At 47.6% G+C, this 21,048-nt stretch overlaps 1 protein-coding gene across 1 annotated transcript in view; it reads left to right on the top strand.

Annotated features, from left to right (window-relative positions):
• Positions 1 to 1,281: 1,281 nt before the first annotated feature.
• The window catches only part of LOC115115851 (fibronectin-like), a 32,053-nt gene continuing 12,286 nt past the window's right edge, over positions 1,282 to 21,048 (top strand). The window contains 22 exon segments of the mRNA XM_065023590.1: positions 1,282 to 1,634; positions 1,874 to 1,996; positions 2,184 to 2,321; positions 2,415 to 2,546; positions 3,826 to 3,963; positions 4,057 to 4,203; positions 4,726 to 4,959; positions 6,113 to 6,295; positions 6,484 to 6,660; positions 7,292 to 7,447; positions 8,513 to 8,641; positions 9,410 to 9,553; positions 10,902 to 11,023; positions 12,380 to 12,548; positions 12,719 to 12,898; positions 14,110 to 14,238; positions 15,831 to 16,115; positions 17,133 to 17,411; positions 17,642 to 17,905; positions 18,902 to 19,165; positions 19,439 to 19,525; positions 20,039 to 20,230. Of these exon segments, the coding sequence (XP_064879662.1) occupies positions 1,487 to 1,634; positions 1,874 to 1,996; positions 2,184 to 2,321; positions 2,415 to 2,546; positions 3,826 to 3,963; positions 4,057 to 4,203; positions 4,726 to 4,959; positions 6,113 to 6,295; positions 6,484 to 6,660; positions 7,292 to 7,447; positions 8,513 to 8,641; positions 9,410 to 9,553; positions 10,902 to 11,023; positions 12,380 to 12,548; positions 12,719 to 12,898; positions 14,110 to 14,238; positions 15,831 to 16,115; positions 17,133 to 17,411; positions 17,642 to 17,905; positions 18,902 to 19,165; positions 19,439 to 19,525; positions 20,039 to 20,230 (3,820 nt within the window). The 5' untranslated portion in view covers positions 1,282 to 1,486.

The following is a 21,048-nucleotide window of genomic DNA, read 5'->3' as shown; positions in this document are numbered from 1 at the left end:
AGGCCTAGTTTTATCGTTATACTTTTATTCTGTTGTTGTTTTCGTTTAACGCTTGAATTGCCCATGTTTGATAGCTAAGTCATTGTGGGTCACATTGACTGTTCTGTAAAGGACCAGTTTAGCATGATTAGCCTATCGACATTAGGCTGTCATTATCATTAGGCCTATAAATTGAAGTTTGTCTGAGGGTAGGCATTTTGTCTGAGGGTAGGTATTTGTCTGAGGGTAGGCATTTTGTCTGAGGGTAGGCATTTTGTCTGAGGGTAGGCATTTTGTCTGAGGGTAGGCATTATGTCTGAGGGTAGGCATTATGTCTGAGGGTAGACATTTGTCTGAGGGTAGGCTTTTGTCTGAGGGTAGGCATTTGTCTGAGGGTAGGCATTTTGTCTGAGGGTAGGCATTTTGTCTGAGGGTAGGCATTATGTCTGAGGGTAGGCATTATGTCTGAGGGTAGATATTTGTCTGAGGGTAGGCTTTTTGTGTTAAAGGGATAGTTCACCCAAATGACAAAATGACACATGGGTTTCCTTACCCTGTAAGCAGTCTATTTCAGATCTAACGGATTCGATTCATATACATTTGGTCAAATATGTGAATAAAATAACTCTGGTTCATTTTGTAGTTGGTCTACTTATCCAGCCTGGCCTCAAAGACGTTACATAGTAAATGTAAATCTGTGATGCTCTAATTAGTATGATATGTTACGTTTTGTATGGTTACATAAGACAGAAGGTTACTTAAGGCAAAAACGAAAGGAGGAATGTCTCTATGTTGCAACTACTTAGTAGGTTAGCTAACCCTTCCCCTAACCTTAACTCCTAACCTTAACCCCTAACCCTAACCTTAACCTTAACCCTAGCTAACGTTAGCCATGTAGCTAATGTTAGCCACAACAAATTGGAATGCGTAACATATTGTATGAATTGCAATTCGTAACATATCATATGAATTGTAATTCATAACATATCCTACAAAATGGATGATGGACAACCGCAAATTAATAAATACCATACTAAATGTAACAAATACTCATTTGAGTTTCACAGGTTTACTGTGTACTGTGTTATGTCGACGTCTGAGTCCAGGTTGCACAACCCAGCCCAGCCTCAGAATGTTAGTGCTGTACTCTGTTTGTGAGTTTTCATTCTTGGTCTGGGTCTGCGGTTTAGGATGGTTGGTAAGTGACGAGTCTGTGTTGCTCCCCTGGACCCAGACGCACATTGCCCCTCCCCAAACGGTGCCTTTGTGCTCACATATAAAAACGGTCTGCATCCCTCCAGTCTGTCTATCGCATCTGCTGCAGGAAAGGCGGTCAAAGTAGCCGCTGGGAGAAGCGGCACTGGGTAATATTTGGAAAGCAAGGGGAGAGAATACTATCCGCTCCTGACGGCCAACTTCACCGCACCTGGATCGTTCTTATTTTTACTTAGGACATAACTGGAAACATAAAAGTGTCTTGTTTTTTTTTCTTTTTAACTTGACCAAAATGACTGGTAGCCCAGTGACAGGGCTGCTGGTTGCGCTGTGCGTAAGCAGCGCGGTCCATTGTATGCCAAAGAACCAAGGGAAAAACAAGAGACAAACTCAGGAACAAGTTTACCCCGAACTCGCAGACACAGTACCCCTTGCTCAAGGTATGTAGACTTGCTCTTAATGTGATATTTTGCCCCTTAGATAAAGCATTTGAATGCACCTTGAATCCACATCTTGTCATTAAGAACTGTAGTTACAATTCCATTTATGAAGGACATCTAATATTATTTAGATTATCACTACTGTACATGTATTGAATATGGGTGTTTAGCTAACCTATCATGCGCCGAATTTGCTCAGGACTCATGGCTCTTTTGTGTGTGTCTCCCTCATCTTGCAGGCTGCGATGAGAACGGACATTCTTACAGACTAAACGATCAATGGGAGAAGGCTTACCGCGGGAGTACACTGCTTTGTACCTGCAACGGAGCGGCAGGGATCAAATGTAAAACAAAACCCCAAGGTGAGCTGGAGCACCAGACTTGAATGTATAATGAAGTAGGCAATTTGTTTCGTTTTTTTGCACAACATCCGTGCGCTCTTAGAGCGCGTTCCCTTTTTGGCACTTTTGCCATTGCGCACAGAAGTCGCTTCGTTTATCTCAAACGTTTAGGCCACATGTTGAAAGTCTTCTCTGGTGCATTCTGCAGGGGAGGAGACCTGCTATGACAAATACAACGACCAGACGTACCCTGTGGGTGCGACCTACGAGAGGGCGAAGGACGGCATGATGTGGGACTGCACCTGCATCGGTTCCGCCCGCGGCAAAATCAGCTGCACAATCGGAAGTGAGTTGCCCTTCAAACCGTATAGTATTATTTGTGTACTTATGTAGTACGTTGGTGTTTATGAATAATGATGTTTGGTATTTTCGTTTCCAGACCGCTGCCACGAGGGAGGCAGATCCTACAAAATCGGGGACACTTGGAGAAGGCCCCACGAGACCGGAGACTACATGCTGGATTGCGTCTGTCTGGGAAACGGCAAGGGAGAGTGGACCTGCAAACCCGTGTGTGAGTGTCTGTCTGTCTGAGGACCTGTAAACCCTGTATGTGTCTGTCTGTCTGAGAACCTGCAAACCCTTGTGTGAGTGTCTGTCTGTCTGAGGACCTGTAAACCCTGTATGTGTCTGTCTGTCTGAGGACCTGCAAACCCGTGTGTGAGTGTCTGTCTGTCTGAGGACCTGTAAACCCTTGTGTGAGTGTCTGTCTGTCTGAGGACCTGCAAACCGGTGTGTGAGGGTCTGTCTGAGGACCTGTAAACCCTGTATGTGTCTGTCTGTCTGAGGACCTGCAAACCCGTGTGTGAGTGTCTGTCTGTCTGAGGACCTGCAAACCCTTGTGTGAGTGTCTGTCTGTCTGAGGACCTGCAAACCCTTGTGTGAGTGTCTGTCTGTCTGAGGACCTGCAAACCCTTGTGTGAGTGTCTGTCTGTCTGAGGACCTGCAACCCGGTGTGTGAGTGTCTGTCTGTCTGAGGACCTGCAAACCCTTATGTGAGTGTCTGTCTGTCTGAGGACCTGCAAACCCTTGTGTGAGTGTCTGTCTGTCTGAGGACCTGCAAACCCTTGTGTGAGTGTCTGTCTGAGTCCTTTGAGTAGGAGAGACTAGATGTAATCTGAAAGGAATGAATGTGTGGTCTGTGGGTTGTTGGGGTAAACGTTTTTCTTAATATGGGGATGTCCTTAAACCAATCAAACTGCAGTTCAAAGTCCTTCTTCGAGTCATTTATTGGAAATAGTGCTAGATGTCATTGTAAATATTTGAAGGCCATAACAGTCATCTCTGTCCCAAACGTTGCCCCATAACTGTTGATTTAGCTCAGTTGAGTGTTTTCATGGAAAGTTAGGTGAGGTGACTCATATGGAGGTAGGCCCTAATGGTGAAGATGATTTGGTGATAATGTAGGCATGGTTTTGGAATTAGAAATATATCTTCTATAATCAGAAATATGTCATGTGTATCTGAGACTTTTATTATTATTATTATTATTATTAGCTTTTTTTGTTGGGACTCTTATTCTGGAAGAGATGGAGATGTGCACTCTGTCGAAATAAATCTTATTCTGAAAATACCTTTCCAAGATTCACCTGTGCGTGAGGAGGTTTCACAGGAGAGATGTGGGACAGAGAAGGGAAGTGATGGAGATGTAACCTGTTGTTCCACTAGGAAATAACCTGATTGTAACTCCATCATCAAACCCACAGGCCCTTTGGAGAAGGTGATGGATAATTAAGTTCAAATAATTAGGTTACAATAATAACAACATTTTTGGAACTTGTTTTTTTGTGCAGCGGAGCGTTGCTATGACAACACAGGTGGAGCATCCTACGTGGTGGGGCAGACCTGGGAGAAGCCGTACCAAGGCTGGATGATGATCGACTGCACCTGTCTGGGGGAGGGCAACGGACGCATCACCTGTACCTCTAGGAGTAAGTACACACACGCAAGCACATACATACACACTCATGTAAACGCCAACACACTTAAACACACACTCATCATTCCTTTCCTTATTTCTTTAGACCGTTGTAATGACCAGGACACCAAGACCTCCTACCGCATCGGAGACACATGGACCAAGACAGATGCTAACAGGCACCAACTCCAGTGTCTGTGTACAGGAAATGGCAGAGGAGAGTGGAAGTGTGAGAGACACTCTGCCACTACTGGTGAGTCAGCCCTCTTGTGTTTTACACACACTCTTTGTAAAATATTACAAGATTACCGCTGCGTTCTAAGGCACTGCATCTTAGTGCAAGAGGCGTCACTACAGTCCCTGGTTTGAATCCAGATGGTATCACATCCGGACGTGATTGAGAGTCCCATAGGGTAGAGAACAATGGGCCCAGCGTCGTCCGGGTTTGGCCGGGGTAGTCCGTCATTGTAAATAAGAATAAGAACTGACTTGCCTAGATTAATAAAGGTAAAAAAAAATATATATATATATATTTAAATGCATACATAATTAAATGAACAGGTTATACACTGACATACAGGTTATAAATTCATATATAGGTTACAGAGGAGGCTGGTGGGAGGAGGACAGCTCATAATAATGGCCGGGATGGAGTGAATGGAATGGTATCAAACCCATTCCATAAATTCTGTTCCAGCAACTACAATGAGCCCGTCCTCCCCGATTAAGTTACCACCTTGGTAAATACATGTCTCTTTGTCTTCCTGGTGCGCAGGCACAGGTGTTAGTACAGGAACAGGTGTAGGAACAGGTACAGGAAGTACTCATGTGACCATCCAGACGGAGCTCCACCAGCCCTCCACCCTCCCCGAACCCCCCCAGGAGGGGGCTTGCCGCACGGACTCGGGCGCCACCTTCCACGTGGGCATGCGCTGGATCAGGACCCAGGGCAGCAAGCAGATGCTGTGTACCTGCCAGGGTACTGGCGCCGTCAGCTGTGAGGAGAAGGGTGAGTCTTAACTCAGACTAAAAGTAAAAGGTTGTGTCTCAAAAAAGTATATTTCCATAGTCAAGGCCTGTCTTACCTCTTGTCTCACCTCATCTAATCTGGTCTAAACCTGTCTCACCTCACCTAACCTGGTCTAAACCTGTCTCACCTCATCTAGCCTGGTCTAAACCTTTCTCACCTCATCTAGCCTGGTCTAAACCTTTCTCACCTCATCTAGCCTGGTCTAAACCTGTCTCACCTCATCTAGCCTGGTCTAAACCTGTCTCACCTCATCTAGCCTGGTCTAAACCTGTCTCACCTCACCTAACCTGGTCTAAACCTGTCTCACCTCACCTAACCTGGTCTAAACCTGTCTCACCTCATCTAGCCTGGTCTAACCTTTCTCACCTAATCTAGCCTGGTCTAAACCTGTCTCACCTGGTCTAAACCTGTCTCACCTCATCTAGCCTGGTCTAAACCTTTCTCACCTCATCTAGCCTGGTCTAAACCTTTCTCACCTCATCTAGCCTGGTCTAAACCTGTCTCACCTCATCTAGCCTGGTCTAAACCTGTCTCACCTCATCTAGCCTGGTCTAAACCTGTCTCACCTAACCTGGTCTAAACCTGTCTCACCTCACCTAACCTGGTCTAAACCTGTCTCACCTCATCTAGCCTGGTCTAAACCTTTCTCACCTAATCTAGCCTGGTCTAAACCTGTCTCACCTGGTCTAAAACTGTCTCACCTCATCTAACCTGGTCTAAACCGGTCTCACCTCATCTAGCCTGGTCTAAACCTGTCTCACCTCATCTAAACCTGTCTCACCTCATCTAACCTGGCCTAAAACTGTCTCACCTAGCCTGGTCTAAACCTGTCTCACCTCATCTAACCTGGTCTAAACCTGTCTCGCCTCACCTAACCTGGTCTAAACCTGTCTCACCTAACCTGGTCTAAACCCGTCTCACCTCATCTAACCTGGTCTAAACCTGTCTCACCTCACCTAACCTGGTCTAAACCTGTCTCACCTCATCTAACTTGGTATAACCTGTCTCACCTCATCTAACTTGGTCTAAACCCGTCTCACCTGGTCTAAACCTGTCTCACCTCATCTAACTTGGTCTAAACCTGTCTCACTTGGTCTAAACCTGCCTCCCCTTCTCTCTCCCTACCCTCCAGAGGGCCAGAGCCAGGTGTACGGTGGGAACTCAGAAGGCCAGGCCTGTGTGTTCCCCTTTGTGTTCATGGATAAGACCTACTACTCCTGTACCTCAGAGGGACGTACTGATGGACAGCTGTGGTGCAGCACCACCTCTGACTACCATAGAGACCAGCAGTACTCCTACTGTACCGAGAAGAACTGTGAGTCTGGGAGGGAGGGAGATGGATGGATGGGTGGTGGATGGATAGATAGATAGATAGATAGATAGATAGATAGATAGATAGATAGATAGATAGATAGATAGATAGATAGATAGATAGATATATACTGTAGCTAGCAAGATAGATAGCACCATATCTAACTGTTGAAAGTTTGATCTGCTCTGTAGCCCTGGTGTCGACCCGAGGGGGTAACTCCAATGGTGCCCTGTGCCAGTTCCCCTTCCTCTACAACGGGCGTAACTACACTGACTGTACCGCCGATGGGCGCCGCGACGGCATGAGGTGGTGCGGTACCACAACCAACTACGAAGGGGAGCAGCGCTACGGATTCTGCCCCATGGCTGGTGAGTGTGTGTGTGATTTGTCAATTCACATGTCTCTTCCTGTCTCAGGCCCTCACACCAAACAATAAACAATCACAGGAGCAGTCAGGCACATTGACTAGCCCATCTTTACTGGCATGCAAACAAGACTATTGTTAGGTAAGATCGCTCTTTTGAAAGGTCATTCAGGCTCTGTATGGTGGGCGTGGGAAGGTCTGGTGGGCTACTGTCTTCAACATTCACTGAATTCCTCTATTTGACAGAGGTCTTATCAAGATAAATGTACTAGGCTTGTCTTCATCCGTCTGATGTTGTCCTTACAGATGGTAAGAATGACTGTTTAACTGAAAGGGTTACTTACGGTCTACAGAGCCGTCAGAGGTTCAATGGGCAGTTAATGAGTTGGTCTTTAAAAGCTATTAAGTGAGGGGGGACGGCCATGAAGAGGGCTGAGTAATGCCTCTATAAGAGCCTGTTAGAATGATTATGAATGACTCTTGGCTCCACTGGGCAGAGGATAGGACCCACACCCTGGCATGGGTCCAGAGTCTGTCTGGAAACTAAATCTGTCTCAGTTCCAAAAGAGATTATCCATGCCACCTACACACGCGCACACACAGCCCCTCACTGACCCCTCTCTTCCTCCGTCCAGCCCACGAGGAGGCCTGCACCACCAACGACGGGGTCATGTACCGTGTGGGAGACCAGTGGGACAAACGCCACGATGTCCTGGGTCACATGATGCAGTGTACCTGCTTGGGCAACAACCGCGGAGAGTGGAGCTGCATCGCCTACTCCCAACTCAAAGGTCCTACCGCCTTACTAGCACCTGTTCTCTTATGTGTTGTTAGACAACAGTCATAGGAGTTGTACTGTCATTACCTGGTTCTAGACCCAGTAGCTTTGACAACTGGAATGTAGAATGAACTGAATGTCTCCTTCCTCCTCCAGACCAGTACATCATTAAAACCCCTTGTCTCCTTCCTCCTCCAGACCAGTACATCATTAAAAGCCCTTGTCTCCTTCCTCCTCCAGACCAGTACATTATTAAAACCCCTTGTCTCCTTCCTCCTCCAGACCAGTACATCATTAAAACCCCTTGTCTCCTTCCTCCTCCAGACCAGTACTTCATTAAAACCCCCTTGTCTCCTTCCTCCTCCAGACCAGTACATTATTAAAACCCCTTGTCTCCTTCCTCCTCCAGACCAGTACATCATTAAAACCCCTTGTCTCCTTCCTACCCCAGACCAGTACATAATTAAAACCCCTTGTCTCCTTCCTCCTCCAGACCAGTACATTATTAAAACCCCTTGTCTCCTTCATCATTCCTCCAGACCAGTACATCATTAAAACCCCTCCTCCAGACCAGTACATCATTAAAACCCCTTGTCTCCTTCCTCCTCCAGACCAGTACATTATTAAAACCCCTTGTCTCCTTCGTACCCCAGACCAGTACATCATTAAAACCCCTTGTCTCCTTCCTCCTCCAGACCAGTACATCATTAAAACCCCCTGTCTCCTTCGCACCCCAGACCAGTACATCATTAAAACCCCTTGTCTCCTTCCTCCTCCAGACCAGTACATCATTAAAACCCCTTGTCTCCTTCCTCCTCCAGACCAGTACATTATTAAAACCCCTTGTCTCCTTCGTACCCCAGACCAGTACATCATTAAAACCCCTTGTCTCCTTCCTCCTCCAGACCAGTACATAATTAAAACCCCTTGTCTCCTTCCTACCCCAGACCAGTACGTCATTAAAACATCTTGTCTCCTTCCTACCCCAGACCAGTACATCATTAAAACCCCATGTCTCCTCTCCTTCCTACCCCAGACCAGTACATCATTAAAACCCCTTGTCTCCTTCCTCCTCCAGACCAGTGCATTGTGGATGGGCTGACCTATGAGGTGAGCCAGACCTTCACCAAGCTCCATGACCAGGGCTACATGATGAATTGCACCTGCTATGGACAGGGACGCGGGCGCTGGAAGTGCGACGCCATCGGTGAGTTTCTCTCTGGTTTCTCTTCAGAGCTTCAATAAAGCCTTATCACACCTCTGGCTCTTTCTATCTAAGAGGAGGCTGACATTCTAAAGAGATTTTTGGCAGCAGGAATTTGAATCGCTTTCCTTCCCCTCCTCTCTCTGTCTCTCTCTCCCCTCGTCTCTCTCTGTCTCTGTCTCTCTCTGTCTCTGTCTCTCTCTCTCTCTGTCTCTCTCTGTCTCTCTCTCTCCCCTCCTCTCTCTGTCTCTCTCTCTCCCCTCCTCTCTCTCTGTCTCTCTCTCTCCCCTCCTCTCTCTCTGTCTCTCTCGCTCTCTCCCCTCCTCTCTCTCTGTCTCTCTCTCCCCTCCTCTCTCTCTGTCTCTCTCTCTCTGTCTCTCTCTCTCTCTCTGTCTCTCTCTCCATTTAATTTAAATGTAAGGGCTTTATTGGCATTGGAAACATATGTTTACATTGCCAAAGCAAGTGAAATAGATAACAAACAAAAGTGAAATAAATAATACATGTACAGTAAACATTACACTCACAAGTTACAAAGGAATAAAGACATTACAAATGTCATATTATGTACAAATAGTTAAAGTACAAAAGGGAAAATAAATAAACATAAATATAGGTTGTATTTACAATGGTGTTTGTTCTTCACTGGTTGCCCTTTTCTTTTGGAAACAGGTCACAAATCTTGCTGCTGTGATGTCACACTGTGGTATGTCACACTGTGGTATTTCACCCCATAGATATGGGAGTTTATTCCTCTCTCTCTCCCTCCAGACCAGTGCCAGGAGCCTGAGAGCAGGGCGTTCTATCAGATTGGAGAGACCTGGGACAAAACCATCCACCAAGTCCTCTACCGCTGCTATTGCTACGGCAACGGTATTGGTGAGATGAGCTGCGAGCCACAGCAGACCTTCCCAGGTAAGGAGAGAAATCTGATTGGCTAACAGAAGTGTGACCAGTGAGGCAAAAGTGGAACTGTCTGAGTGTGTCCTCTGGGCAGATAACCCAGGTCAGGGCTGTCTTCAGTGGGGTGTTGACATTACCCCTCCCTCCCTCGCCGTCCATGCCCACCCCCTTCTCTTTACGCTTGGGACACCTGCTGGGAGTTAATCGTTGTTAGCTCTTCTTTTTAACTCTCCCATTCACTCCCTCCTTTAAATACCCTCCATCCCCCCTCTATCGAAAGGCCCTTTCAAATTAAACGAGGGGGCGGTGTGTCACCCCTTCACCACCTCTGCAGGGAGGGGGGAAGGGACTGCTAAACGTTGATGTGGGGCAAATGGAGAGGGGTGCATCCGTCCACCCCCCCGGGTCTTTGTAGTTTCGGAGGTCTTTGTTGGCTCTCCCCTATTGTTGTTCTACCCAGCTGGGCAGGGAGGGCCGAGAGGTTGGGGGTCTTAATTACCTGCGCACACTACCTGTCTCTCTCTCAATCCACTGGGTGGTAACACGCTTTGGGCGAAACAGTCCCAACTCCACCTCCTAAGAGGCCCCTCACAGCACTGGCTCGTCCTGCACTGAGCCAGTGCTCTATAGGTGACGGTGTCAATCAGAAAGGCTCAGCTGAGCTGTGTTCAGAACACACCAACCAGGAGTTACCAACTAGCCACTTTGATGCAGTGTTCTGAAACACTTTGACCCCAGTCTAAGTTCTGAATCCTGCACCCTGTTATCCTGCCCTAGTTTTCCCATGTGGCCTGTTACAGATACAGAGGAATAAATGTATGTTTTGATTAGAGTTATGTTTGGTGCAGGCCAGGGACCTTAAGAGTGCAGGTCAAATGACTCCCCGCTGTTGCTGTGAGTTGCTCACCTGTGACAGGGAGGTGTTTGTATGTGTGGTGTGTGTGAGTGAATGTGAGTGAGTGGGGGTGGACATATTGCCCTGGTGTGATTTCAGACACTGAAGACACCTTGTGATTTACAGGCCCAGTGGGTGTCATAGTTGGTTGAGACCAGAGAGTGGAGAAACTTCTGGTTCGGACTAGTTCCATCCAAGCCACTGTACTGACAAGTTAGTCTAGGATCTTTTTTGGTCACACCAGGTCTGTCTGGTGTGAACAGTGAACCAATTGACACTGAAAAGCGAATGTGACTTTTAACAATTGTGTGTTTATTTACAGAACCTTAATATAAAGTTGTTCAAGGAGAATACGTAGCATTTGTTCAGTACCATCTTGTCTGTGACATTTGGCTTGATCGTAGACTACAGACTTCTAATAAAATATACTCTCTCTTCTTCCTCCTCCTCCTCCTCTCTCCCCAGGTGGCCACCGCCCAGTCCAGGTGATTATCACAGAGGCAGGGAAGCAGCCTGACTCCCACCCCATCCAGTGGAACGCCCCAGCCTCCTCACACATCACCCAGTATATCCTCAAGTGGAGAATGGTAAGTGGCTCTCTACTGCTCATCCTAGATACTGGTCATTGGTGGTAGTGCAGCCACACTATTTTATTTAACTAGGAAAGTCAGTTGAGAACAAAGTCTTATTTACAGTGACGGCCTACCCCTTCACAGCACTCAGCCAATTGTGCACCGCCCTATGGGACTCCCGATCCCGGCTGGTTGTGATACAGCCCAGGATCAAACCTGAGCCTGTCATGACGCCTCTAGCACTGCGAGGCAGTGCCTTAGCCTGCTGCACCACTCGATAGCCCTTGAAGCCCTATGCCACTAGAGGTGGACTGACTCTCATAGGAAGCAGTACCACAAGAGTTGAACATACTCTCTTGAAGTACTCTACCTGTTTTTAATTCTCCGATATCCAAAGTGGAAACAAGTTATTCCAGGTACTGTCCAGGTACATGACGTTCTTTAAAAAAACTCCTGAATCACTTGAAGTGGATGTTCCTATTCCATTCCTGAAAGTGTTGCTGAAAAGTAATGAGTAAACCAGTGCCCAAACAGGAGGTTGCAACATTTAGTTGTCTGTGTGTCAACTCTGAAGAAGAGGACAGGTTTTGAGCACAGAAAAACAAGGTTGTGGGGGGGTTCTTGAACTCGCCTGAAAAACACACACTCACATACACATAGATCCAAATTATATCGGACGGTCACAAACGACCCTCAACATCCTGCTACAGTACAAATGCTGTGTGTTTCTCTCCTAAAGGAAAAATCCAGTTTCCTCTTGTCTCACACTCTCTCTGAAGGGGCCCTGATCTGCCAAGCTGTTAACCCTTATTTAATTCAAACATATTTCCTGCTAAGTGGTAGTGGTTTGTATGTTTTGGATGGGGGTCCTCTATTCCTTCTCTCTCCCTCTCTCTCTCTGTCTCTGTCTCTGTCTCTCCTCTCTCTCTCTCTCTCTCTCTCTCTCTCTCTCTCTCTCTCGTGTTGTGAAGAATCTGTAGTTTTCCGATCGTCCGAAGCCAAGTTGAATGTCCCCAGAAGCAGGGAGGGGCAGAGAGACAGGGTGCCAGAGAGTCAATGCCAGTGACCACATTGGCAATAGGCTGGGCTTGGAGAGAGTGTTGGAATGAGTCTTAGTAGTGCAGACTGTAAATGTTGCCCACCGTTTTTCATTCCATATCATCTCATTCATTCATAGTCCTGACACTGTAGGTTAAATATATATTTGTACCCATTTGTATCTGAAGTAATGTGTGTGTATATACATATACAGTACGTCAGATAGAAATCGGTTCGTATCACCATGATGTATTCAGCACTTTGACCCTTGCTATCTTTGAAGTTCACTCCCTGACCTCTCCCTTCTGTTCTCTGCCCTTTGACCCCTGGTAGAAAAACACCCGTGCCCCCTGGAGAGAGGCCACCATCCCAGGTAACCTGAACTCGTACACCATCGCTGGGCTGCGGCCAGGTATTACCTATGAGGGTCAGCTGATCAGCATCCTGCGCTATGGACGCCGCGAGGTCACCCGCTTTGACTTCACCACCACCTACGGCTCCCGTAAGTCTCCCAACTGTGTGTGTTTTGAGTGTATTAATGTTACACCGACCGTTGATTCCACTGTGTCCGTCTCTTTGGTTCCTCTATATAGCTACACTTTCACAAGCCTGTCTCTTTTTCTCTCCTACAAATCTTAAGTGTTATTAATGTGTTATTCCCCCCTTGTCCAGTTGGGGTGACCTCTGAGGGTGAGACGACCCAGCCTCCTCCCGTGGTGGACACGTCTGAGTCGGTGACAGAGATCACGTCCAGTAGCTTCATCATCTCCTGGGTGTCAGCCTCCGACACCGTGTCAGGCTTCAGAGTGGAGTATGAGCTGAGTGAGGATGGAGCCAAACCTCAGGTCCTGGGTGAGTAGCTCCAACATTTACTGGACTAACTCCTGCAGTATAGACCATCCAGAAGAGTTTTCCAGTTTATTCCAGTCTTACTCCTGCAGTATAGACCATCCAGAAGAGTTTTCCAGTTTATTCCAGTCTTACCCCTGCAGTATAGACCATCCGGAAGAGTTTTCCAGTTTATTCCAGTCTTACTCCTGCAGCATAGACCATCCGGAAGAGTTTTCCAGTTTATTCCGGTCTTACTCCTGCAGTATAGACCATCCAGAAGAGTTTTCCAGTTTATTCCGGTCTTACTCCTGCAGTATAGACCATCCGGAAGAGTTTTCCAGTTTATTCCAGTCTTACTCCTGCAGCATAGACCATCCAGAAGAGTTTTCCAGTTTATTCCGGTCTTACTCCTGCAGCATAGACCATCCAGAAGAGTTTTCCAGTTTATTCCAGTCTTACCCCTGCAGCATAGACCATCCAGAAGAGTTTTCCAGTTTATTCCGGTCTTACTCCTGCAGCATAGACCATCCGGAAGAGTTTTCCAGTTTATTCCGGTCTTACTCCTGCAGCATAGACCATCCGGAAGAGTTTTCCAGTTTATTCCGGTCTTACTCCTGCAGTATAGACCATCCAGAAGAGTTTTCCAGTTTATTCCGGTCTTACTCCTGCAGGATAGACCCTCCAGAAGAGTTTTCCAGTTTATTCCGGTCTTACTCCTGCAGTATAGACCATCCAGAAGAGTTTTCCAGTTTATTCCGGTCTTACTCCTGCAGTATAGACCATCCAGAAGAGTTTTCCAGTTTATTCCGGTCTTACTCCTGCAGGATAGACCATCCAGAAGAGTTTTCCAGTTTATTCCGGTCTTACTCCTGCAGTATAGACCATCCAGAAGAGTTTTCCAGTTTATTCCGGTCTTACTCCTGCAGGATAGACCATCCAGAAGAGTTTTCCAGTTTATTCCGGTCTTACTCCTGCAGTATAGACCATCCAGAAGAGTTTTCCAGTTTATTCCAGTCAGTTTATTGGTTTCCTGCAGGATAGACCCTCCAGAAGAGTTTTCCAGTTTATTCCGGTCTTACTCCTGCAGTATAGACCATCCAGAAGAGTTTTCCAGTTTATTCCGGTCTTACTCCTGCAGTATAGACCATTATTTTATTGGTTAGTTGGTTGATTGGTTAATGTGTTAATTGGTTTCTAGCCCAATTGATTGATTGATTGTCTCTGTCCATCAGACCTGCCCCGTACCACCACCTCTGTGAGCATCAGTGACCTCCTGCCTGGCCGTAGATACAACGTCAACGTGTATGAGGTTTCCCCTCAGGGAGAACCCACCCTCATCCTCACCACCTCTCAGACCACAGGTATTATACCAGCTTTCACACACCCTTCATCACCGTTACTCTTCATCCCCTTTACCCTTCATAACCCTCACCCTTCATCACCGTTACTCTTCATCCCCTTTACCCTTCATAACCCTCACCCTTCATAACCCTCACCCTTCATAACCCTCACCCTTCATAACCCTCACCCTTCATCACCCTCACCCTTCATAACCCTCACCCTTCATAACCCTCACCCTTCATCACCCTTCATCCCCTTTACCCTTCATAACCCTCACCCTTCATAACCCTCACCCTTCATCCCCTTTACCCTTCATAACCCTCACCCTTCATCACCGTTACTCTTCATAACCCTCACCCTTCATCACCGTTACTCTTCATCCCCTTTACCCTTCATAACCCTCACCCTTCATCACCGTTACTCTTCATCCCCTTTACCCTTCATAACCCTCACCCTTCATCACCGTTACTCTTCATCCCCTTTACCCTTCATAACCCTCACCCTTCATCACTCTTCATCCCCTTTACCCTTCATAACCTCACCCTTCATCACCCTCACCCTTCATCCCCTTACCCTTCATAACCCTCACCCTTCATCACCCTCACTCTTCATAACCCTTACCCTTCATAACCCTCACCTTCATCACTCTTCATCCCCTTTAACCTTCATAACCCTCACCCTTCATCACCGTTACTCTTCATCCCCTTTACCCTTCATAACCCTCACCCTTCATCACCTCACCCTTCATAACCCTCACCCTTCATAACCCTCACCCTTCATAACCCTCACCCTTCATAACCCTCACCCTTCATCACCCTTACCCTTCATAACCCTCACCCTTCATAACCCTCACCCTTCATCCTTTTCACCCTTCATAACCCTCACCCTTCATCCTTTTCACCCTTCATAACCCTCACCCTTCATCCTTTTCACCCTTCATAACCCTCACCTTTCATCACCCTCACCCTTCATAACCCTCATCTTTCATCATCATAATTCACTCTCTGACAGGAATACATTGACCTCTTCTCTAATCAAATTATTTTTTATTTCTACTGCACATTCTTCCACTGCAAATCTACCATTCCAGTGTTTTACTTGGTATATTGTATTTACCTCGCCACCATGGCCTTTTTTTGCCTTTACCTCCCTTATCTCACCTCATTTGCTCACATCGTATATAGACTTATGTTTCTACTGTATTATTGACTGTATGTTTTGTTTATTCCATGTGTAACTCTGTGTTGTTGAACTGCTTTGCTTTATCTTGGCCAGGTCGCAATTGTAAATGAGAACTTGTTCTCAACTGGCCTACCTGGTTAAATAAAGGTGTTCTCAACTGGCCTACCTGGTTAAATAAAGGTGTTCTCAACTGGCCTACCTGGTTAAATAAAGGTGTTCTCAACTGGCCTACCTGGTTAAATAAAGGTGTTCTCAACTGGCCTACCTGGTTAAATAAAGGTGTTCTCAACTGGCCTACCTGGTTAAATAAAGGTGTTCTCAACTGGCCTACCTGGTTAAATAAAGGTGTTCTCAACTGGCCTACCTGGTTAAATAAAGGTGAAATAAAAGATAAATAAATACAAATCCAGTGCTCCTTATCCCCCCTCAGCTCCTGATGCCCCTGCTGAACATCAGATCACCCAGGTGGGAGAAACCTCTATCTCCATCAGCTGGTCCAAGCCCCAGGCCCCCATCACAGGCTACCGTTTGGTCTTCACCCCGTCAGTAGAGGGCAGCAGCACCGAGCTCATCCTCCCAGACACTGAGACCTCCGTGACCCTGGTTGACCTTCGACCTGGCCTGCTCTACAACATCAGCATTTACGCTGTGGAGGAGAACCAGGAGAGCGAGCCCATCTTCGTCCAGGTCAACACGGCCGGAGAGCCAGCACCAGGTAGAGAACTGGACAGCATACAGAACAACAGAACCAAACATGACCCTAACCCTACACACACTCTAACCATAACACAACCTCAGACTTGACCTACTTGACTTCAGCCCATGGCTCCTATAAGGAGCATAGGCCATTGACCAATGTCCTCCAGTTGAATTGGCTTGCAGTCATTTCTACCTCAGACTTGGTTTGAACTGACTTAGAGTTGATTTTGGCATGCACTTTATCACCCTTCCAACATTAGAGTCAATCATTTCCTATACAGCTACATTCCTATTCAAAGGGTTCTCCTATGGGGACAGCCGAAGAACCCTTTTAGGTTCTAGATCGCATCTTTTCTTCTGAGAGTGTTGGCCCAGGCAGTAAAATTATAGTTTGAAGCCATGGAGCCATTTCATTGTACCTTCTAGGGGAGTGCTTCTGTCTCTCTCTCTCAAGAGGAACATTTGAAGTTGTGCTGTCCCCCGGGTGGAGTCAGTCCCTGCTGTGAGTGACAGTTGGTAGAGTGTGAGCTTGGAGGAGCCAAGGGCTCTGCGCTAGCCATGTATGGCCAGATGGAACCTGGGGTAGGGTTTCTCCTCTGTTTGGTTCTGGACTGGGCCTGTCAGACTGGTTCTCTCACCTCCCTCACTGATTTAAGTACTTTCACATGAGAAAGATACAGACTCACACACTTGCACGTGCACAGACACACACATAAAAAAACAACACACACACTCGCTATCTGGGTCATTCTTGTTGATGTCTTATCCTCCCTTCAGCTCTAAATCCTTCTCATCTTGACAGCAGAGTTTCTCCATTTTCAATTTCCTGTCTGGCATTGTCTTTTCAACTTCCTCTCAGCTGGTAAAGTAGAAGTATGTTCCACATTACAATCCAACACTGACCTTAGATCAGCGTATAGTTTCAACTTCATCTGACTCCTTCTTTCTTGCACCGCAACACAAGGCAATAGGCCATCAACACACAAGATGGCCTCAGTCAACTCACGGACCACTTCCTACTTCCTGTCCACAGAGGAAGTCCGCTCCCCGACCGACCTTCAGTTCTACGAGGTGTCTGACGTGAAAATCATCATCACCTGGACCGGCCCTCCCAGCGAGGTGTCGGGTTACCGCGTGACCTTCGCCCCCGTTACCCCCGGTGACACGCCCCAGAGGCCCCTGCAGCTGCCCATGACGGCCAACGCGTACGCAGAGATCACCCACCTGCAGCCCGGAACCCTGTACCGCTTCAACATCTACGCCATCAACGGAGGAGTGGAGAGCGAGCCGCTGACGGGAGAGAGAGCCACCAGTGAGTACACGTGTGCAGACACTAACAGCGTGTTGAGGGGATCCGTTTGAGGAAGTCCAGGTGCATCAGGTTCTAAGTAGTTACTCTATGTGAGAAGGGTTGGTAGATCAGTGATGCTGAGCAGTCCGACTGCAGTGTCGTCCATCTCAAACCTGCAGATAGACTGAGATTCTCATAGATATACTGTGGTTGGACCCATGTTGTGACCCTACGTGTGTTACCCCTGTCAGAGCCCGACGCCCCCACCAACCTGCGTTTCACTGACATCGGCGAGGACGGTGTGATAGTGATCTGGGAGGCTCCCAGGGCTAGCATCAGCGGCTACCGTCTGTTCCTGAGCGTGGAAGGCTCCAGCCCAACCCAGAAGAGAATCCCCGGCGGTCAGACCCAGTTCCCTCTGCGAGGCCTCCGCCCCGACACAGACTACACCGTCAAACTGCACTCTGAGCAGGACAACGTGTTGAGTGAGGAAGTCAATGGCATCTTCACCACCTGTGAGTACTGTAGTCTTCTGTTGAGTACTGTAGTCTTCTGTTGAGTACTGTAGTCTTCTGTTGAGTACTGTAGTCTTCTGTTGAGTGCTGTAGTCTTCTGTTGAGTGCTGTAGTCTTCTGAGTACTGTAGTCTTCTGTTGAGGACTGTAGTCTTCTGTTGAGTACTGTGTTGAGGACTGTAGTCTTCTGTTGAGGGTTGAGGACTGTAGTCTTCTGTTGAGGACTGTCGTCTTCTGTTGAGGACTGTCGTCTTCTGTTGAGTACTGTCGTCTTCTGTTGAGTACTGTCGTCTTCTGTTCTGCTGAGCTTGTGGCAAGGTGTTTAAATGGTATTGATCAATTCAACTCCAGATTTGAGTTTATTTGAATTATGCAGCAGAAAAAGGAAAGACACTGATGTTATTCTCTCTCCACCCCCCTCTGTCTCTCTCCACCCCCTCTGTCTCTCTCCACCCCCCACCCCCTCTGTCTCTCTCCACCCCCCTCTGTCTCTCTCCACCTCCCCCTCTGTCTCTCTCCACCCCCCTCTCCACTCCCCCTCTGTCTCTCTCCACCCCCTCTGTCTCTCTCCACCCCCCTCTGTCTCTCTCCACACCCCCTCTGTCTCTCTCCACACCCCCTCTGTCTCTCTCCACCCCCACCCCCTCTGTCTCTCTCTCCACCCCCTCTGTCTCTCTCCACCCCCTATCTCTCTCCCACCCCCTCTGTCTCTCTCCACCCCCTCTGTCTCTCTCCACCCCACCCCCTCTGTCTCTCTCCACCCCCTCTGTCTCTCTCCACACCCCTTTGTCTCTCTCCACACCCCTCTGTCTCTCTCCACACTCCTCTGTCTCTCTCCACACTCCTCTGTCTCTCTCCACACCCCTCTGTCTCTCTCCACACCCCTCTGTCTCTCTCCACACCCCTCTGTCTCTCTCCACCCCCCCCTCTGTCTCTCTCCACCCCCCTCTGTCTCTCCACCTCCCCTTCTCTCTCGCTCTCTCTCTCCTCCCCTCAGCCCCAAAGATGGGTAATGCCCCTCGCTTCACCACTGATGTGACCGACACCTCTATCATCATCTCCTGGACCCCTGTCAGCAGGTTCAGCTTCAGGCTGTCTGTGAGGCCCAGTCAGGGAGGAGAGTCACCCAGGGATGTGACCTCTGACTCAGGAAGTATCTTTGTGTCAGGCCTGACCCCTGGGACTGAGTACACTTACAGTGTACAGCCCATTATCAACGGACGTGACCGCGGCAACCCCATCACTAAAAATGTTGTCACTCGTAAGTAACCAAGAAAGAGAGAGAGACTCCGGTCAACGATTTATTTTATTGAGGTCAGAATGCCTTTTTTCCAAGGAAGACGTGTTGTTGCTGTAGGCATTTTGGGGTCAAAAACTAATCTATATAGATTTTGTACAGTTAGGGAGTAATGAGTTGTTTCAAGCCTTCTGCAGTCAGTTTACTTAAACCATGTAAGGTAGTCTGTCGTTTTTAAAAATGTGCCACAGGGTGTTCTTTTACCACGTATAGACTTAAGTGATGTTTCCCCTCCAGAACTGTCTCCCCCCACTGACCTCAGTACGCAGTCCAACGCGGACACGGGTGAGCTGACTGTCCTGTGGGGCGGCGCCAACACGCCAGGTAAATATTGACTCTGCTCCCTCCTACAGCCCACGCCACAGACACACTGCCCAAGGCCCAGGATCCAGGACAGGCTCACTGTGGCTCTGGATCACTCTGTCTGGACCTTGTCTTTCCTCAGAACGTTGTGCCAGCAGGAACAAGGCTTCTCTCTGTCGGTGTCTGTCTCTCTCTCTCTTTTGAATGGTTACAAGTACTTCCATGAAATCCTGGCAGATCTAAGTTGGTTAACTCCGCTGCTCACTTCCCTGTCTCCTCTGCCCTCCTGTCCCCTCCCCCAACAGACCCTGGCCGTGACCCCACTCTCTGAGGTTGTCTCAGGGGGAGATGGGATATGCAAAAAACACATTTCCAATTCACACATGCGTATAATTCGTACTTGTACATATATGAAATACAAGCACCCACCAAATTATAATTGTATTATTGTTGTTATTATTGTTATTGGGATGATTATTGTTATTTGGATTGTTGTTGTTGTTATTATTATTATTATTATTATTATTATTACAGACATCACAGGCTACAGAGTGACATGCACCCCGACCAATGGGCAGCGAGGAAACTCCCTGGAGGAGTTAGTCCAGCCGGTCCAGAACCAGTTAATCCTGGAGAACCTGAGTCCAGGAGTGGAGTACAACGTCTCTGTCTACACTGTCAAAGACAACCTGGAGAGTGTCCCTGTGTCCACCACTGTCACCCAAGGTAGGACTCAGATCAGTGGACCTGAGCATGGACTGAGGTTGAGCTGTGCTGTGTTGAAGGGTTAGACTGATTCTGGATCAGGTAGTGTCTGTTTGCTGTGGAGCTGGTGGTTCTGTTGTTCCGACAGATAGAAAGACACACAAAGATATAAACACACACACAGATTCAACACACACACACACACACACACACAGGGATACAACACATAAAACACAGATTCAACACATAAACACACACACAGACAGATTCAACACAAACACACACACACACACAAACACACAGGGATACAACACATAAACACACATAAACACACACACAGATTCAACACACAGATACACACATTCAATGGTTTTGTCTTCGCTATTGGTTGATTTTAAGGGGAGTGTTTGAGTGTGTGTGTGTGTGTTGTGTGTGTGTGTTGTGTGTGTGTGTGTGTGTGTGTGTGTGTGTGAGTTTATTGGATAGCTTTCCTTCTCAATCCGTGGCCAGGAAAGGTTGAAGTACGATTGGATACTTCTGCCACCCCTTCTTATATTCACCGTTCCCAACTCCGATTTATTCCCACGTCACACTCCGGTACACGGTCCATAAAAGTGGTATACCTGGACAGGCCCAGCTTCCCCTAAACCTCCCAGTCTGGCTTCTCTCTGAAGTACGGAATCTCCCTGCCAGCAAAACACACTGTCACGGCTGATCACGCTGAAAGCACTTTTCACTGAAGGATCATTCCTAAAATCACTCTTAATTTCAGTACAAATCCCCAGTTGTTCATTCTGAATTACCATTGCAGTACATGTTTGTCTTTTGTCCGTTGTGAT

Source organism: Oncorhynchus nerka, linkage group LG2 (genome assembly GCF_034236695.1).
Source record: "Oncorhynchus nerka isolate Pitt River linkage group LG2, Oner_Uvic_2.0, whole genome shotgun sequence".
Lineage (NCBI taxonomy): Eukaryota > Metazoa > Chordata > Actinopteri > Salmoniformes > Salmonidae > Oncorhynchus > Oncorhynchus nerka.
This window is presented reverse-complemented; position numbering and strand designations above follow the sequence as displayed.